This window comes from Ranitomeya imitator, chromosome 1 (genome assembly GCF_032444005.1).
Source record: "Ranitomeya imitator isolate aRanImi1 chromosome 1, aRanImi1.pri, whole genome shotgun sequence".
Classification (NCBI taxonomy): Eukaryota; Metazoa; Chordata; class Amphibia; order Anura; family Dendrobatidae; genus Ranitomeya; species Ranitomeya imitator.
The window spans coordinates 817132923-817150696 of NC_091282.1; the positions used below are offsets into that span (position 1 = coordinate 817132923).

At 45.5% G+C, this 17774-nt stretch overlaps 1 protein-coding gene across 1 annotated transcript in view; it reads right to left on the reverse strand.

The window, feature by feature from the left end:
• LOC138647267 (uncharacterized) overlaps positions 1-17774 on the reverse strand; it is a 157204-nt gene that overhangs the window by 41742 nt on the left and 97688 nt on the right. The window contains exon 3 of the mRNA XM_069736203.1: positions 15768-15814. Within this exon, the coding sequence (XP_069592304.1) occupies positions 15768-15814 (47 nt within the window). The remainder of the gene's footprint in view (positions 1-15767; positions 15815-17774) is intronic.

Below are 17774 nucleotides of genomic sequence, written 5' to 3' on the forward strand. Positions count from 1 at the left end.
CTGCAGTACTTTGTTCTGGTATGCATGGCCCCATCCTTATTCTGATATGATTGGCATCATCCCAGTCCTGGTATGCATAGTCTCATTCTTATTCTGATATGATTGATTGGACCCATCCTGTTCCTGGTATGATTGATTGGCCCCATCCCATTCCTGGTATGATTGATTGGCCCCACCAGTTCCTGGTATGATTGACTGGCCCCAACCAGTTCCTGGTATGATTGATTGGCCCCATCCCATTCCTGGTATACATAGCCCCTTCCAGTTCCTGGTATGATTGACTGGCCCCATCCAGTTCCTGGTATGATTGATTGGCCCCATCCAGTTCCTGGTATGATTGACTGGCCCCATCCAGTTCCTAGTATGATTGATTGGCCCCATCCCCTTACTGGTATGATTGGCCCTATCCCAGTCCTAGTATCCATGGCCCCACCAGAAAAGATTAAAAAAAAAAAACTTTACTCATGCCTTCCTCCACTCCCTCGCAGTCGCATTTATGAACATTATAAATAAATGATAGTGTCAAATTAGAGCAAGTGAATGAATAATGATGTGAAGATAAAGTTAAAAATAATTTTACATATAATTGAAAACATACGGTATATGAAAAATATGTGAAATTGAATAAGTGATGAGTGCTGATGTAATGTATGAGAAATGGATCGTACATAAATCATAAGTGCCAGGTTAGTACAAAATAAATAAACAAATATTAAAGTGATGGACACCTAAAAAGCAGGATATGAATTGACATTGATGAAAGACATAAATAAAGTGCTAAGTGACAAAAAAAAGTGCATAAATGTGAAAGTAAAGGAAAAGAAAAGTGTAAAAAGTGATAAGAGAATATGAGGTTTCAAATGAAAGGTTTTATTTATTATAAATCCATCTACTAAATTGTGCCACTCATTCAAAAAAGGGGAGTAACACATACATAACCATGCTCAATAATAATCTTACATAATCCCAAGACATATACTTATAAACGAACACCCATGTGTATACATATATCCTCACTGGAAGCCTGTATACCCCCCATAAAAGAGATAATTGGGTGATATTGTATTCAGATTAGGCACCTGCAAAAATAAGATACTACACACCCTGAAGACCTATCTAAACAAACATGTATTGGAGAAGAAAAAAAAAAGACGTAAAGAGGAAGACTGTAAGTGAATAGATAGCCAGACAGTTGTTAATCATAAAAAACTGTAGAGACCCAACTGTTCATTCAAGTCGGATGGGGTCATACTTTTCAAAAAGGTAATCCATTTACATTCCTTTTATGCCAAACTCTTACTTAGGTACCCCCTCCTGTTGCCAGGATAAATATGGTCGATCCCCCTCACTCTCAATAGATGGGCCTGATTACGATGAAAATTACGAAAATGTTTAGCCAAGGGTTTTAATTTGGATATGTTCCCACTGTTATCAGCATCAATTTTTTCCAGCTGCTTTGATATTTTTAATATGTTCAAGAGTACGAACACACAATTCCCATGTAGTCAAACCAATATACAGCTCTGAACATTTTGCAGTGGTCTCTTAATTTTTGCCAGTTAGTCTGATTTTTCTCTTTATAGGTATATTTTTGAGTAAAATGTAAATTGTTCTTTTAGTCTGTAAACTTCTGACAACATGTCTCAATATTTCTGAAAAGGAGAAAAGGTTAAATAAAAAAAAAACAACCCAGTGCTTTCAGACCTCAAATAATGCAAAGAAAACAAGTTCAGAATCATTTAGAAACAACAATACTAATGTTTTAACTGAGGAAGAGTTCAGAAATCAATATTTTGTGGAATAACCATGATTTTTAATCCCTTCAAGACCCAGCCTGTTTTCGCCTTTCTGACCATGCCAATTTTTACAATTCTGACCACTGTCCCTTTATGAGGTAATAACTCTAAAACGCTTCAACGGATGCCACTGATTCTGAGACTGTTTTCTTGTGACATATTGTTCTTTATGATAGCAGTAAAATTTCCTCTATATAACTTCTGTTTTTTGTGAAAAAAATGGAAATTTGGCGAAAATTTTGAAAATTTCGCAATTTTCCAACTTTTAATTTTTATGCCCTTAAATAAGAGAGGTGTATCACACAAAATAGTTAATAAATAACATTTCCCACATGTCTACTTTACATCAGCACAATTTTGGAACCATTTTTTTTTGTTTGGAAGTTATAAGGGTTAAAAGTTGACCAGCGAATTCTAATTTATTCAACAAATTTTACAAAACCATTTTTTTAGGGACCACATAACATTTGAAGTCACTCTGAGGGGTCTATATTATAGAAAATACAAAAGAGTGACAACATTCTAAGAACTGCACCCCTCAAGGTGCACAAAGCCACATTCAAGAAGTTTATTAACCCTTCAGGTGCTTCACAGGAATTTTTGGAATGTTTTAAAAAAATATGAAGATTTAACTTTTTTTCACAAATTTTTTTTTAATTCAGATCCAATTTATTTTACTTTACCAAGGGTAACAGAAGAAATTGGACCCCAAAATTTGTTGTACAATTTGTCCTGAGTACGCTGATACCCCTTATGTGGCGGTAAACCACTGTTTGGGCGCATGGCAGAGCTCGGAAGAGATGGAACGCCGTTTGACTTTTTCAATGCAAAATTGGCTGGAATTGAGATCGGACACCATGTCGTGTTTGGAGAGCCCCTGATGTGCCTAAACAGTGGAAGCCCCAAACAAAGTGACACCATTTTGGAAAGTAGACCCCCTAAGGAACTTATCTAGATGTGCGGTGAGCACTTTGAACCCCCAAGTGCTTCACAGAAGTTTATAATGTAGAGCCATAAAATAAAAAAATCAATTTTTTCACAAAAATGATTTTTCGCCCCTAATTTTTTATTTTCCCAAGGGTAACAGGAGAAATTGCACCACAAAAGTTGTTGTGCAATTTGTCCTGAGTACACTGATACCTCACATGTGGGGGTAAACCACTGTTTGGGCGCATGGCAGAGCTTGGAAGGGAAGGAGCACCGTTTGACCTTTTCAACGCAGAATTGGCTGGAATTGAGATCAGCCCCCATGTTGCGTTTGGAGAGCCCCTGATGTGCATAAACAGTGGAAACCCCCCACAAGTGACCCCATTTTGGAAACTAGACCCCCAAAGGAACTTATCTAGATGTGTTGTGAGAACTTTGAACCCCCAAGTGTTTCACTAAAGTTTATAACATAGAGCCGTGAAAATAAAAAATAATTTTTTTCCCACAAAAATGATTTTTTAGCCCCCAATTTTTTATTTTCCCAAGGGTAACAGGAGAGATTGAACTACAAACTTTGTTGTAAAATTTGTGCTGAGTACGCTGATACCCCATATGTGGGGGGGGGGGGAACCACAGTTTGGGTGCATGGCAGAGCTCGGAAGGGAAGGAACACCGTTTTACTTTTTCAACGCATAATTGGCTGGAATTGAGATTGGACGCCATGTCGCTTTGGAGACCCCCTCATGTGCCTAAACAGTGGAAACCTCCAATTCTAACTCTAACCCTAACCCCAACACACCCCTAACCCTAGTCCCATCCCTAACCATATCCCTAACCGCACCCCTAACCCGAAGACACCCCTAACCCTAATCCCAACCTTAACCACAACCCTAACCCCAACACACCCCTAACCCCAACACACCCCTAACCCTAATCCCAACCCTAACCATAACCCTAACCACATCCCTAGCCATAACACACCCCTAACCTAATCCCAACCCCAACTCTAATCCCAACCATAAAAGTAATCCAAACCCTAACCCCAACTCTAGCCCCAACCCTAACCCTAACTTTAGCCCCAAACCTAATCCTAATTTTAGTCCCAACCCTATCCCTAACTTTAGCCCCAACCCTAACAGTATCTTTAGCCCCAACCCTATCACTAACTTTAGCCCCAACATAACAGTAACTTTAGCCCCAACCCTAACAGTAACTTTAGCCCCAACCCTAACCCTAACTTTAGCCCTAACCCTAACGGGAAAATTGAAATAAATACTTTTTTTATTTTATTATTTTTCCCTAACTAAGGGGCTCATGAAGGGGGGTTTGATTTACTATTTATAGCGGGTTTTTATAGCGGGTTTCTAAGTTTGGCAGCTGTCACTCACTAAAAGACTCTTTTTATTTCAAAAAATAGTTTTTGCATCACCACATTTTGAGAGCTATAATTTTTCCATATTTTGGTCCACAGAGTTATGCAAGGTCTTGTTTTTTGCGGGACAAGTTGACGTTTTTATTGGTATCATTTTCAGGCACATGACATATTTTGATCGCTTTTTATTCCGATTTTTGTGAGACAAAATGTTAGGTGTCGAGTTCCCGCCTCTGCACAGGGGGAATCTCAAACCATCTCCACTGCAGTCTCCCATTCTTCTCCAGCCGCAGTGGAGTCTGCTCAGCGTCTTGCTCAGTCTCACTCTGTGCATAGGGTTACTGCTGCTTTTCCAGCTTCTGCCATTGAAGCCAGTGCTGGGCAGCGGCGAGCAGACGCTTTTGGGACTAAGTCCTGCTTTTCCCCTTCTGAGCATGCCCAGGGCAAGATCTCCCGTTGGAGATCGAGGGTCACATGCTCAGATACTGCAGCAGATCCCATTGGTCCTCCAGGAAGGTCCTGAAGGTGCTCAACTTCTGTGACAGCCTCCCTTGGTCCTTCTGGGAAGGTCCTGTACATGCTGCAGCTATAAAAGGTTCGCATGACCGCACAGCCATGCGCTAGTGTAAACGTGTGTGTTGATGTGTGAAAGTCGTTCATTAATGATCCCCTCCCTTGTGTATGACTGCTCGCGTAAGGTGGATGATTGCTATCTAGCGCCCGACTTAGCCATCAGCACGTAACACACAAAACAGCGTCTATTGCTGTGACCGCCAGGCGCCGGGCGCTTTCACAGCGCTTTCCTGACCCAAGTCTGGGTTGTTAGGGGCGTCCGCCAGTGCGGCACCGCATGCACCCTCGTGCATTTTTATTAATATTATTTCTGTCACTCTGACACCCCAGTTGCGGTGTCGAGCGCAAGAGGTCTATATGAACTCAAATCATGTGTCTTGGGATTGAGTTCTGAGACTCCTTGCTTGCGCTCTTGGTGCGGTACCGCGGCCCTGTGACACAACAGGGTTCGCTTCCTTCACACAGGGTGAAGTTAACCTGTGTGTGTATCCACATTGTACCGCCATATAGTCCATCTTTACTTGGCAGCAGGTTCCATCTCTGCACGGTGGACCCCGGGCTGCGAACGCACCTTACTCTATCTTTCTTATTATTTGGTGCGTTCCGCTAGCCCTAACACAGAATGACCAAAATTAGCAATTCATGAATTTCTTTTTGGGGATGCGTTTATACCGTTCCGCGTTTGGTAAAATTGGTAAAGCAGTTTTATTCTTCGGGTCAGTACGATTACAGCGATACCTCATTTATATAATTTTTTTATGTTTTGGCGCTTTTATACAATAAAAACTTTTATAGTAAAAAATAATTATTTTTGTATCGCTTTATTCTGAGAGCTATAACTTTTTTATTTTTTGATGCTGTGTGATGGCTCTTTTTTTGCGGGATAAGATGATGTTTTTCAGCGGTACCATGTTTATTTATTTGTGTCTCTTTGATCACGTGTTATTCCACTTTTTGTTCGGCGGTATGATGATAAAGCATTGTTTTTTGCCTTTTTTTTTTAATGGTGTTCACTAAAGGAGTAACTAGTGGGACAGTTTTATAGGTCGGGTCGTTACAGACGCGGCAATACCAAATATGTGTACTTTTATTGTTTTTTTTATTATTATTTACATAAATAAATGGTTTATTGGTAAAATATTTATTCATTTATTTTATTTATTTGGGGATTGTTAAAAAATATTTTTACTCTTTTTTTTTCTTTATTATATTGTCCCAGGTTGGGACATCACTATATAAGGTCAGATCGCTGATCTGACACTTTGCATAGCACTGTCTCAGATCAGCGATCTGACAGGCAGTGTAGGAGGCTTGCTGGAGCCTGCTCTTAGCAGGCGCTTGCAAGCCACCTCACTCCAGGACCCGGAAGGAGCCCCGCGGCCATCTTGGAGCTGTCGGTCTCCATGGAGACCACAGGAACAAGACGATGATCGCGTTGTTTCCGTGGGAGAGCGCAGGGTGCCCCCATCATCGCTCGATTGTCCTCTCTGCTGCTGTTAGTACTGACAGCGGCATCAGAGGGGTTAAATGCCTGTGATCGGTGCTAGCACCGATCGTGGGCATTGCGGCGGGGTGTCAGCTGTCACATACAGCCGACACCCGCACGCGATCACTGCGGCGCTCAGGGGTTAATCACAGCTTTCATGCGTCTTGGCATGCTTTCCACCAGTCTTTCACACTGCTTCTGGCGCAAAAATGTAAGCAGTTCTTCTTTGTTTGATGGCTTGTGACTATCCATCATCCTCTTGATTACATTCCAGAGGTTTTCAATGGGGTTCAGGTCTGGAGATTGGGCTGCCCATGACAGGGTTTTGATGTGGTGGTTTCTTAATTTTTGCCACAGCCATATGTTAGATTGCAGAGACAGGTGGCTTGATAAATAACCATGGATGTACTACAATTGATAAAGTGCAAGATCTTATATTCTCGTTCATGTACATAATAAAAAAAATGTTTTTTATTATTATTATTAATTTAAATAGCACCATTAATTCCATGGTGCTGTACATGAGATGGAGTTAAGGTACCTTCACACTAAGCGAGGTCGCTAGCGAGATCGCTGCTGAGTCACAAGTTTTGTGACGCAACAGCGACCTCAGTAGCGATCTCGCTATGTTTGACACGTAGCAGCGACCAGGCCCCTGGTGTGAGATCGCTGGTCGTGTCAGAATGGCCTGGACCTTTTTTTGATCATTGAGGTCCCGCTGGGTAGCACACATCGCTGTGTTTGACACCTTACCAATGACCTCGTTGACGACTCAGACACCGACACATAGGCATGCATTTGCGTTGCCTTTTCCGCACCCCTCCGCTCCGATTGGTGGTTGCTACTGCGTTCTGATTGGCGGTCATGCCTTCAACAGAAGGCGACATAGTAGCGCTTCCATCCTTTGTTCCTGACCGCGTGGTGGTTTGCAGATCGTTGTAGAGTTCTCCGGCCTGCGACTCCTCTTCGATTTATCTATTCTTCAACGGTTCCTCTGACACCTTTTGTGCATGGTAGGTATCGTTTGGGGTCTCAAATGCATTCACACCGAAGGGCTATTGTGTCGCCACATAAGGCAAGGCCGTCACCAATCAGAACGCAGTAGCGACCACCAATCGGAACTGAATGGGCACGGAAAAGGCAACGCAAATGCACGCCTGTGTGACTACAACGTCACACAGGACGTCCCTCATCGAGGTCTGAATCGTCATAATAGCTGCCATGTGACAGGGTCACAACAACCAACGACATCGTTGTACAGGTCACTACAGGTCGCCGCATCGCTGCTGCGTCATTGGGAAGATCTCACTGTTTGACATCTCACCAGCGACCACGTAGCGACGCAGCAACGATCCCTGACAGGTCGTATCGTTGTCCGGATCGCTTTAGCGTCGCTAAGTGTGACGGGGCCTTTACATCAAAATACAAATATCACTTACAGTAAACAAACTAACAATGACAGACTGATACAGAGGGGAGAGGCTTGCGGGCTTACATTCTACAGGATTGTGGGGGAAGGAGACAGTGGGTCAGGGGTTGCAGTAGCTCTGATGGTGTTGAGGTGGCCGTGTGGTCACTACAGGCTGTAAGCTTCTTTGAAGAGATGGGTTTTCAGGTTCTGTTTGAAGGATCCAAATGTGGTGGATAGCCGGACGTGTTGGGGCACAGAATTCCAGAGGATGGGGGATATTCGGGAGAAGTCTTGGAGGCGATTGGGTGAGGAGCGAATAAGTGTGGAGGAAAGAAGGAGGTCTTAGGAGGATTGGAGATTACGTGAGGGAAGATATTGAGAGATTAGTACAGAAACAAAATGGAAGAGAAAGGTTATAGATGGCTTTGTAGGTCAGTGTTAGTAGTTTAAACTGGATACGCTGGGAAATTGAGAGCCAGTGAAGGGATTTGCAAAGAGGGGAAGCAGGAGTGTAGCGAGGAGGGAGAATAATTAGTCAGGCAGCAGAGTTAAGGACGGACTGGAGAGGTGCAAGGGTGTTAGCAGGAAGGCCACAAAGGAAGATGTTGCAGTAGTGGAGGTGAGATGATTAGGGCATGCACAAGCATTTTGGTAGAGTGAGGGTTGAGGAAAGGACAGTTTCTCTAAATATTTTTGGGCTGGAGGCGACAGGAGGTGCGAGAGCTTGGATGTGTGGTTTAAAGGACAGGGCAGAGTTCAGGGTTACTCCGAGGCAGCGGATTACCGGGACGGGGGAAAGTGTGAATTCATTTATCCTGATAGATAAGGTAAGGAAGGTGTGCGAGATGGAGGAAAGATAATTAGCTCGGTTTTGTTCACATTGAGTTTGAGTTTTTACCATATATTTGTAAACAAATATCCCGCAGCTCAGAGAACTCCAATTGAGACCCTTGGTGTTAGGACTGGCGGAACGCACCAAGAAAGATGATATAGATGCGTTCGCAGTCCGGGGTCCACCGTGCAGGCGAAACCCGCTGCTAGTAAATGACAGACTATATGGCGGTACTAAAAGTATAAACACGCGGGTTAAACCTCACCCAACGTGAAGAAAGCGATCCTGTTAAGTCACAGGACCGCGGTACCGCACATAAAGCGCGAGCAAGTAGTCAGCGAACTTAACCCCAAAAGGGATTGAAGTCCGATTAGACCCTTGCTGGCACAACACCGCAACTGGGTGTGAAAAGAACCTTAACAGTAATATAAGAGCACAATAGTGCGTGCGATGCCGCACTGACGGACGCCACTAACCACCCAGGCTTGGGTATGGAAAGCGCAAGGCAAGCGCACGGCGCCGTACTGGCAGGCACAGCTAAAGGATGCTGTGATGTGTGTAACATACAGATGGATAGTTGGGTGCTAGAGAGCTACCATCATCCGCGAGCAATCAACAACTCTAGGGAGGGATATTTAGGAGCTTTCATCCATCGACATACATCCATCTACACACACACATAATAATTGTACACTAGCGCATGGCCGTGCGGTCATGCGCAGTTTATATAGTTGCAGGACAGGAAGTGGCCACAGAAACTTTGCCCTTCCAAGACCTGCCAAGAGGACCAATGGAATGCGCTGCAGATCCTGAGCACATGACCCTCGATCTCCAACGGGAGATCTTGCCCTGGGCATGCTCAGTGTGCGCAAATAAGGACTTAGTCCCAGAGAAGTCCGCTCGCTGCTGACCAGCACTGACTTTAATGGCAGGAGCTGAAGAAGCAGCAGTAACTCTCTGTACAGAGCGAGACCGAGCAAGATGCTGGGACCGACGTCCCTGCTGAGCAGACTCCACTGCGGCTGGATAGGAATGAGAGACCGCAGCGGAGACGGCCCGAGATTCCCCCTGTGCAGAAGTGGGAACTCGAGACCTAACACTTGGAGCCAAAATATATAACATCTCCAAATTTTGGCCGATTCTTCAACAGGATCCCACTTTATGTATATTATTGCCTGAGCGAGCACAGATTATTGCTAAACGCAATAAAACCCTGCGTGATTTATTAGTTCACAGTCATTATGTTTCTCCTACCTCTCAGTACATCTTTGGCTCCAAGGATCACAATTGGAGTTCTCTGAGCTGCGGGACTTGTAAGGCTTGCAAATATATGGTAAAAACCAATGGTTTTTTTATGATTCTGTAACAACCCAGGTAACCAGTTGTTACAGTGACGTTGCCTTCCTTTTGGGGAGGGTGATATCATGCCTGGAGGCAAGGAGGATTTCCTTTACCAGGTAAAGCACCTACATGCAACACATTCTGAAACCAGGCCAGAAGGGGGAGCTCTGAACCCGGATTCAGGGGAGCTTCCCCAGATATATATAATCTGGTCTCGAGGAGGAGCAACAAAACAAGAACAAAAGGAACCGAACAAATGCCCATAAATTATGTTACATGATGATATTTATTGGAGATATAGAACAACATAGGTAGAAGGAGAAACCAATACCAAAAAACGGAGGGCGCTATGCCAGGAGAGAGTTGTTGTTAACAATATACTGTGATAACCCGTAAGGGTGAATTGATCAAAGGTGTAAATAACTCTGTACATAACACAGTAAAAACCAAAATAAAAAAAACAATGGTATAACAAGTATATCTATAAAGTGAATCATAGAATAAGGTGCTAGTGCAATCTTACAAGGGGCTTTAGGCAGCAAGATTAGTAAATGAATCAAAAGTGAAATACACTAAATTGTGTGCTGCTGACTGATAATATGTCACATATTAAGCCATAAGATAATTACCTAAAAGTGGTATGATGACCGTCTCCTGGATGCGCCCTGCCCCGACGCGCATTTCGGCGTCTGCCTTCGTCAGGGGGTGGCGTCATCCAGAAGAAAGGTGGTATTTGTAGGGAGAGCAGCCAATGGTCAGCGGGAGTGAGTGTGGAGCGACGCGCACAGCAATTGGAGGTTACCATGGCGCCGTCCGTCACCAGCCCACGTGATCCCCGATGCCACGATCAGCTGATGTGGCACCGAGGGACCTGAGGCCGGCAGACGGAGGAGCCAGGAGGAGGAGGAGTTAGAGAGTTTGTAGTAGACAGTGGAGGAGAGAGGAGTGAGAGCAGAGAGTGGGGCCATGCAGCCATGTGTGTGCTGCAGCTCCAGGACGGAAGAGAACCAGAAGGGATGCAGTCATAGTAAGCACTTGATGGGAGAAGCAAAGGAGAAGAAAGGAGCTTGGAGGGGAACGGTGACTGGGCACCCTCTAAGCTAAAGCGCAGAAACCGGGCACCTGGGGCCCGAGGCTGTGTCGTACTTCAAGTCTCACAGCAGAACCGGAAGGACAGAAGATTGTATGTCGTCTGTCCGTACCCACACCCGAAGGTATAGCAGTACACAGAGAGCCCGGGTCATGATAGAGACTCTGTAAAACGGCTCGCATTGCCCATCATACGGGGTACTGTCCCAGGACAGGAGAGAGAGGACTTTGTAAGGGAGCCACAGGCAGCAAGGACCTCGCATAACAGCGTGAGCAGGAAGGTTTACAAACCTCACCTGGGAGAGGGATCCACCATTGCCTCCAGGTCGGCTGGACCATATCACCACCTGTTGCTGGTACCCTGGACTGTGGCTTACTACAACCAGTAAACCAACTGAAACAGTGTGTCCTCCGTTTATTTCCGGCACCACACCATCCTTGCCCAAACACACCGGGAGCCCTGGGGACCCAGCTTCCCCTATGGGAAGCGATACCATCTTTGCTGCAGTACCATCACCCTCAGAGGACCCCTTTAAGCAGCGTCGGTCACCTCTGACCTTGCACCACAGGTGGCATTACAAACTTATTATTTTTTACAACCCCTTTAAAGACCATCCCTTTAACTTGGGCTCCCACGGACTGGGTTGTGACCTCCCCTTTAATAGAGACAGGACCCGATACTGAGTACCCCATGGCCCTGGCGGGCGTTCCAATTCTGCACATGAACGAGAATATAAGATCTTGCACTTTATCAATTGTTGTACAGCCATGGTTATTTATCAAGCCACCTGTCCCTGCAATCTAATATATATTGGTTTGACTACACGCAAATTGCGCGTTCGTATTCTTGAACATATTAAATATATCAAAGCAGCTGAAAAAAATGATATAAAAAAGGAAGGAGGAATTCAGTGAGGAAACGTGTCAATTTTTTTAAAACTTAGCTTTTAATTAAGCCATATAAAAAGCTCCATTTAAGAACCAGTAGGCGTTTCGATGAAGTGTCTTAATCATGGAAAAAATTGATACTGATAACGGTGGGTCCATATCCAAATTAAAACCCATTAAAATTTAATTGTAATCATGCCCATCTATTGAGAGTGAGGGGAATCGACTGTATTTATACTGCAAACAGGAGGGGGAATCTTAGGCCGGGATCACACATGCGAGAAACACGTCCGTGTCTCGCATGTGAAATCCAAGCTCTGGCGCCGGCACTCCGGAGCGGAACGTGCGGCCGCATAGCAACACATGGAGCTGCACGCTCTGCTCTGGAGTGCCGGAGCCAGAGCTTGGATTTCACATGCGAGACACAGACGTGTTTCTCGCATGTGTGATCCCGGCCTTAGTAAGAGATTGGCACAAAAGGAATGTAAATGGATTACCCTTTTGAAAAGCATGACCCCATTCAGCTTGAATAATCAGTGCGGTTTCTCCAGTTTTTTGTGATTTACAACTGTCCAGCTATCTATTAATTTACACTCTTCCTCTTTATGTCTTATTTTTTTATTTTTTTCTCCAATTAATTTTTGTTTAGATAGGTTTTCAGCCAGTCAGATAGACCAGCCTGTACACCAGCAGAACAGATTAAAAGTCTAACATGTTGTGAACGACTGGATAGGATGGTGAAGAGTATCTGGGGCTCAATATCAAGGCCATCAGGGGGAGGTTCGACCCTTTTGCATTTGGCCTTCAAAAATGGAAGCGTGGTCTGAGCTCGCCTTCCATGCCTTGGAGGGTTTGTCATGCCCGGCAACCAGCCTTCTCTCAGAATGTGTCTTCAGCTGCCTGAAGTGGAAGATGCTTCAGAGGCCTATTATATTGTTTCTACTCTTTAGAAATTGATGCCACTTTAGTGGCGCTAGCCAATTATTTTTTGAAATGTGAATGTAGAAATCGCAGTAATGCGGGATGCAGTGACGGACGGTAGGCAGAGCAAGGGTTAACAGGTTTATTTACAGGTGAAATACTCCACGCAGGGAGGTAAAGAGTCAAACAGTATTAAATGCACAGTACAATACAATGGTTCAAATCACGACAATTAGGTAGCAAGAGTATCGGGAAGTCCTAACACTGCAGATCCTGCTGCGCACTAAATAGCGCTGCCCCTTGTCCATATACTGATGTGGCTATTAAAGGCACGGGCCACAGACCTGTGCGAGCCCAACGTGGCTCCTAAACTGTTTTAACTGATGTAGTAAGGTCACAAGGGTCTGGACAACTATTGTGTGTCCACGTAAGGGTGCGAGTGTCAGTCCTATATGTGGTCTCTCTTGCACAGCGCGTGTGCGGTACTCACGGTCACATGTACGGCACCTGGTACTCTCTGGCTGTCACTGGACACACACCGCACATCCCGCTCTTGCTGGTCCCCCTTGTTGGCGGCGGGCGACGCTGGCCTGCTTGGCGCTGGTACTCCCAGCCGGAGCACTCCTCTCTATGACTGCTGCAACACCTGGCTCGGCTCTGCTCAGGGTGCACGGCTCTGCATGGTTCTGCTCTGCACAGCTCTGCTGGCACGGCCCTGCTCAGCTGGCATGGCCCTCTCTACTTGCACAACTCTGCTCTGCTGGCACAGCTCTGCTCTGCACTATTCTCTCTGCAGGCAATGGGGGCTCCTTCTATATGGCCTGTCGCCAAGTCAGTCCTGTCAGGTGGGAGAAGCAGAGCAGCTCTCTGCGCTGTGCTTCACGTGCTTTCCTCCTCTTCTACTCCTCTGCTGCACCTGCTTTTTTAGCTCTCCCTGCCCTCCTGGGACAGTAGGAAGCTCCGTCTTGCTCAGGCTTCCCCCAGTGAGCAGGGGAAAGTCCGCACCACTCAGGCTTCCCCCGGGAACAGATGATGCAGCCTTTTTAGTTCTGGACCCGGCATGCAGGTACCCGCGATCTCATCGACCTCCTTACATTCCTCCTCTTTCTACGTGCGAGAACTCTTCGCACTCCACTATGCTTGTCTGAGGGCCGACAGTTGCCCATAATTTTCGCAACCAGTCCTGCCTCTCAGACTCCAGCTTCTGCCAATAAGACTCGCCACCAGTACTCCAAACTTCGGGTGGAGTGGCAGAGAACGGAAGTTCATCCATAGCTGCTGGACGTAATGTCTCAGGGCCATCTTCCTCTTCACAGTCTACTACTTCTGGCGGGGGTACCTTGGGGGCTTCTTGCAACTCTTCCAGTAGATCAGGGTCCCTTGAGCTAGCGGGTGGCAAACTTTCCACTTCAGAGGACAAGATAAGTGGCTTTTCTTTCTCATCATCGGGAACTCTTGGTACTTGTACCCTTTCGGATTGGTCTTCATGGACGGAACCTTCGGATCTAGCTTAGAGTGAGTGTCACCAGACTCGCTTCCACGAGTCTGAGCCATGCAGACATCTCTTTGTGGACAGACGACACCTCCTCCACCTCTTCTCGGCATCCGACATCGTGGTTCCATCTTGCTCTGGATGGGCCTCTTCTCTTCCTGCTGTACCACTCACTCCAGGGACGACGCTCTCCTATTAGCAGGATCTTCGGAGGGATGAGCAGTTCTCCATTGTCATCGGTCTCTGGTAGGGCAATTTCTGGGCAGGTGTCCCACTCTTATGCATGTCCAGCACTTGCTTCTTCGCCTGTCTAGTGGGCATTTCCTTCTGGATTGTCGGCCTCTGCGGGAAGTGTATCCCATCTGCGAGCACTCTTCCCTCCACGACCTGGAAGCAAATTTCGGGGCGACAGCTGGCATACCTCTGATTCTCCGCACCTCTCCTCTAACTTCTTCCATCCTCTGCCGTGAATTACCTCGGGGTAGGACACTGGGCTTCAAGACTGCAGCAAGGGCTTTCCTGAGGCTTTCAACTTCTTCTCTTATTTTTTGTATTCCTTGACGTAGTTCGTGGGACCACTTTGGCTCTTCCTCGTTCGGGGTACTCCGCAACACCGAACCATGTCTGTCAAGGCTGCAACCTTCTGCTCCTGCTAATGAATGTGCGCTTTGCTCCCCACTTTAGTAAAAGTCATGCGCGGGTTTGTCTGCCAGCGCTCCCGCAAAACCTGCTTTAACAGCACGTCTCGCAAGCCTGACACCAACTGGTCTCACAGCACTAAGTCAGGGGGTCCTACGCCTGTGCCATCTTTCATAGTAATGGCAGTGTGGATTTCCTGTTGCACGTTTATATACTGCATAACAGTCTCCCCCTCTCTTTGAATACGCCTAAATAGATGCATGTGCAACTCCCCTATGTCCGTGGGGTCACCATACATCTCTTCAAGTATTTTCAGTACTTTGTCAAGGGTGTCTCACGTCTGGGGGGTCGTTGCATGATGGAGTTCCTCACCTCTCCTTCTAGGGCCATCAAGGTAATCTCCGCCTCTAATGCAGGGGCCATGGGGTATGTCCTCATCATTCACCTGGCCTGCTCAGTCCAGCTCCATAACATGGTTTGACAGCGGCATTTAAAAAGTTAATAGGCGCGGGTTCAAAACAGCTGACATGTCCCTGGATTGATGTGAGCTCACCGCCGGAGCACATATCAAAGCGGAGGTACTGCCATCGGACGTACTATCCTGTCCGATTGCAGAAATGGGTCAAAACTTAAATTCCAAGCTGTAAATGCTGGACCAGAGCCTGATACCTCATGCATGGCCCATGGCTGACTGCTGCTGTGCATGTGCAAATTTCTGTGGGTCAATTGATGCCAATTTTCATGGTGTCTCCCCCTAACTTTAGCTGTTTGGGAAGCTTTTCCTCACTCCTTTAGGTGTTGTGTATACATCTGGTTTGGCCTCTCATTGAATCTAATGGCTTCGGGTACATTCATTGAACAGTTCGGCGAACATCTAAATGTTCGGCGAACCGAACCGAGTATTGAAAGGTTCGATCATGTCTACTTATAATCTTCTAAAATTAGTTATTTAGTAATAGGTAAACAATCATTGACTTTAATACATGCAATCTTTTCTTACCAACAAACCTCTCTCCACATTTTTATGATCCTTCATTGGAACATCACCTATTGAGAAAATATAAAGTGGAGATTTAAATATGATTTTTGCATGTGTGTGGATTTTCTGCTGCTGATTTCACAAAACGTATAGCTAAAGGTATGCCCATATGTGACTCCATTTTATTAGCATGAGCATTGGGGCACTAACATTTTAGGCTATGCTCAATTCATATGTGTTATCATTTTGCTCATTCATTTGACTGCAATACTATAAGCAATACTGTAAGCGATATCAGCTGTTCACTAAATGAGCGGTAATCAGTGGTCAGTATGGACAGAACTGTACATGGAGTCGCCATGATGAGACAACCTATTTAAATTATAATATCACATAGAAGTTAGCATTAGATAGGGTTGATTCAGACATTTTTCCTGCATAATGGTGCTTTCACATTGCGTTATGTTTCCCCATGAGGGCATATGTCCGAAATCCCCTGCCAAAACGGATCCAGACACATACGTCAGCAGGGCCAATAGACTGCAATGATGACAGGAGAGCGATCGTGAGCTTGCAGTGTTCTGTTTTCAGGCGTGTACGCCTGCAGAAGGCAGAAACAGACTTAGGCAGGCATCAGACTAACGTAGAATACGGGCGAGTGCTATGCGAGAAAGCATCGCATAGCACTCGGCCCAGTGTTAATCTATGGGGCAGCTCACATCAGTTTATTTTCTCAGGCGTATTCAGCGTGCGTGTAAAAATCGCAGCATGCTGCGATTGTCACCGAGACTCGGCGGGTACTCGCCAACGCAAGCCTATGGGTGCGAAAAAACAAATCGCCCAGCACTCGGACGATGCGGTGTCATTTGAAAAGCCGGGAATTCATGTGCTGCACACAGTAAAATTACACTGACAGGTTAGAATATATATATATTATAGATAGATAGATAGATAGATAGATAGATAACATACCGTATATACTCGAGTCATACCCGGGGGTCGGCAGGGGAGGGGGAGCGGCAGCTGTCTAATTATACTCACCTACCTAGGTGAGTATGTGATCTTTTTTTTTTTTATCACAGCAAATGGGGCAAGTGTCTGTATGGAGCATCTTATGGGGCCATAATCAACGTTTGTGCAGCACTGTATGGGGCAAATATCTATGGAGCATCTTATGGGGCCATAATCAACGTTTGTGCAGCACTGTATGGGGCAAATATCTATGGAGCATCTTATGGGGCCATAATTAACGTTTGTGAAGCACTATATGGGGCAAATATCTGTATGGAGCATCTTATGGGGCCATAATTAACGTTTGTGGAGCATTATATGGGGCAAATATCTTTATGGAGCATCTTATGGGGCATAATCAACATTTGTGCAGCATTATATTGGGCAAATGTGTCTATGGAGCATCTTATGGGGCCATTATTAACCTTTATGCAGGATTATATGGGACCAGTAGCTGCTGCATTTCCCACTCTAGGCTTATCCTCGAGTCATTAAGTTTTCCCATTTTTTTGTGGCAAAATTAGGGGTTTCGGCTTATACTCAAGTATATACACACTGATATACCATCTAGTATGTATACGTATATACATACTAGATGGTGGCCCGATTCTAACGCATCGGGTATTCTAGAATATGCATGTCCTCGTAGTATATTGCCCGTCCTCGTAGTATATTGCCCAACCACATACTATATTGCCCAGCCATGTACTATATTGCCCAGCCACGTACTATATTGCCCAGCCACGTACTATATTGCCCAGCCACGTACTATATTGCCCAGCCACGTACTATATTGCCCAGCCACGTACTATATTGCCCAGCCACGTACTATATTGCCCAGTCACGTAGTATATTGCCCAGCCACGTAGTATACTGCCCAGCCACGTACTATATTGCCCAGCCATGTACTATATTGCCCAGCCAGGTAGTATATTGCCCAGTCTCGTATGTAACAGGTTAAAAAATAAAAAAGAAACATACTCACCATCCGAAGAGCCCGTTGTAGTTCCGGCGCTT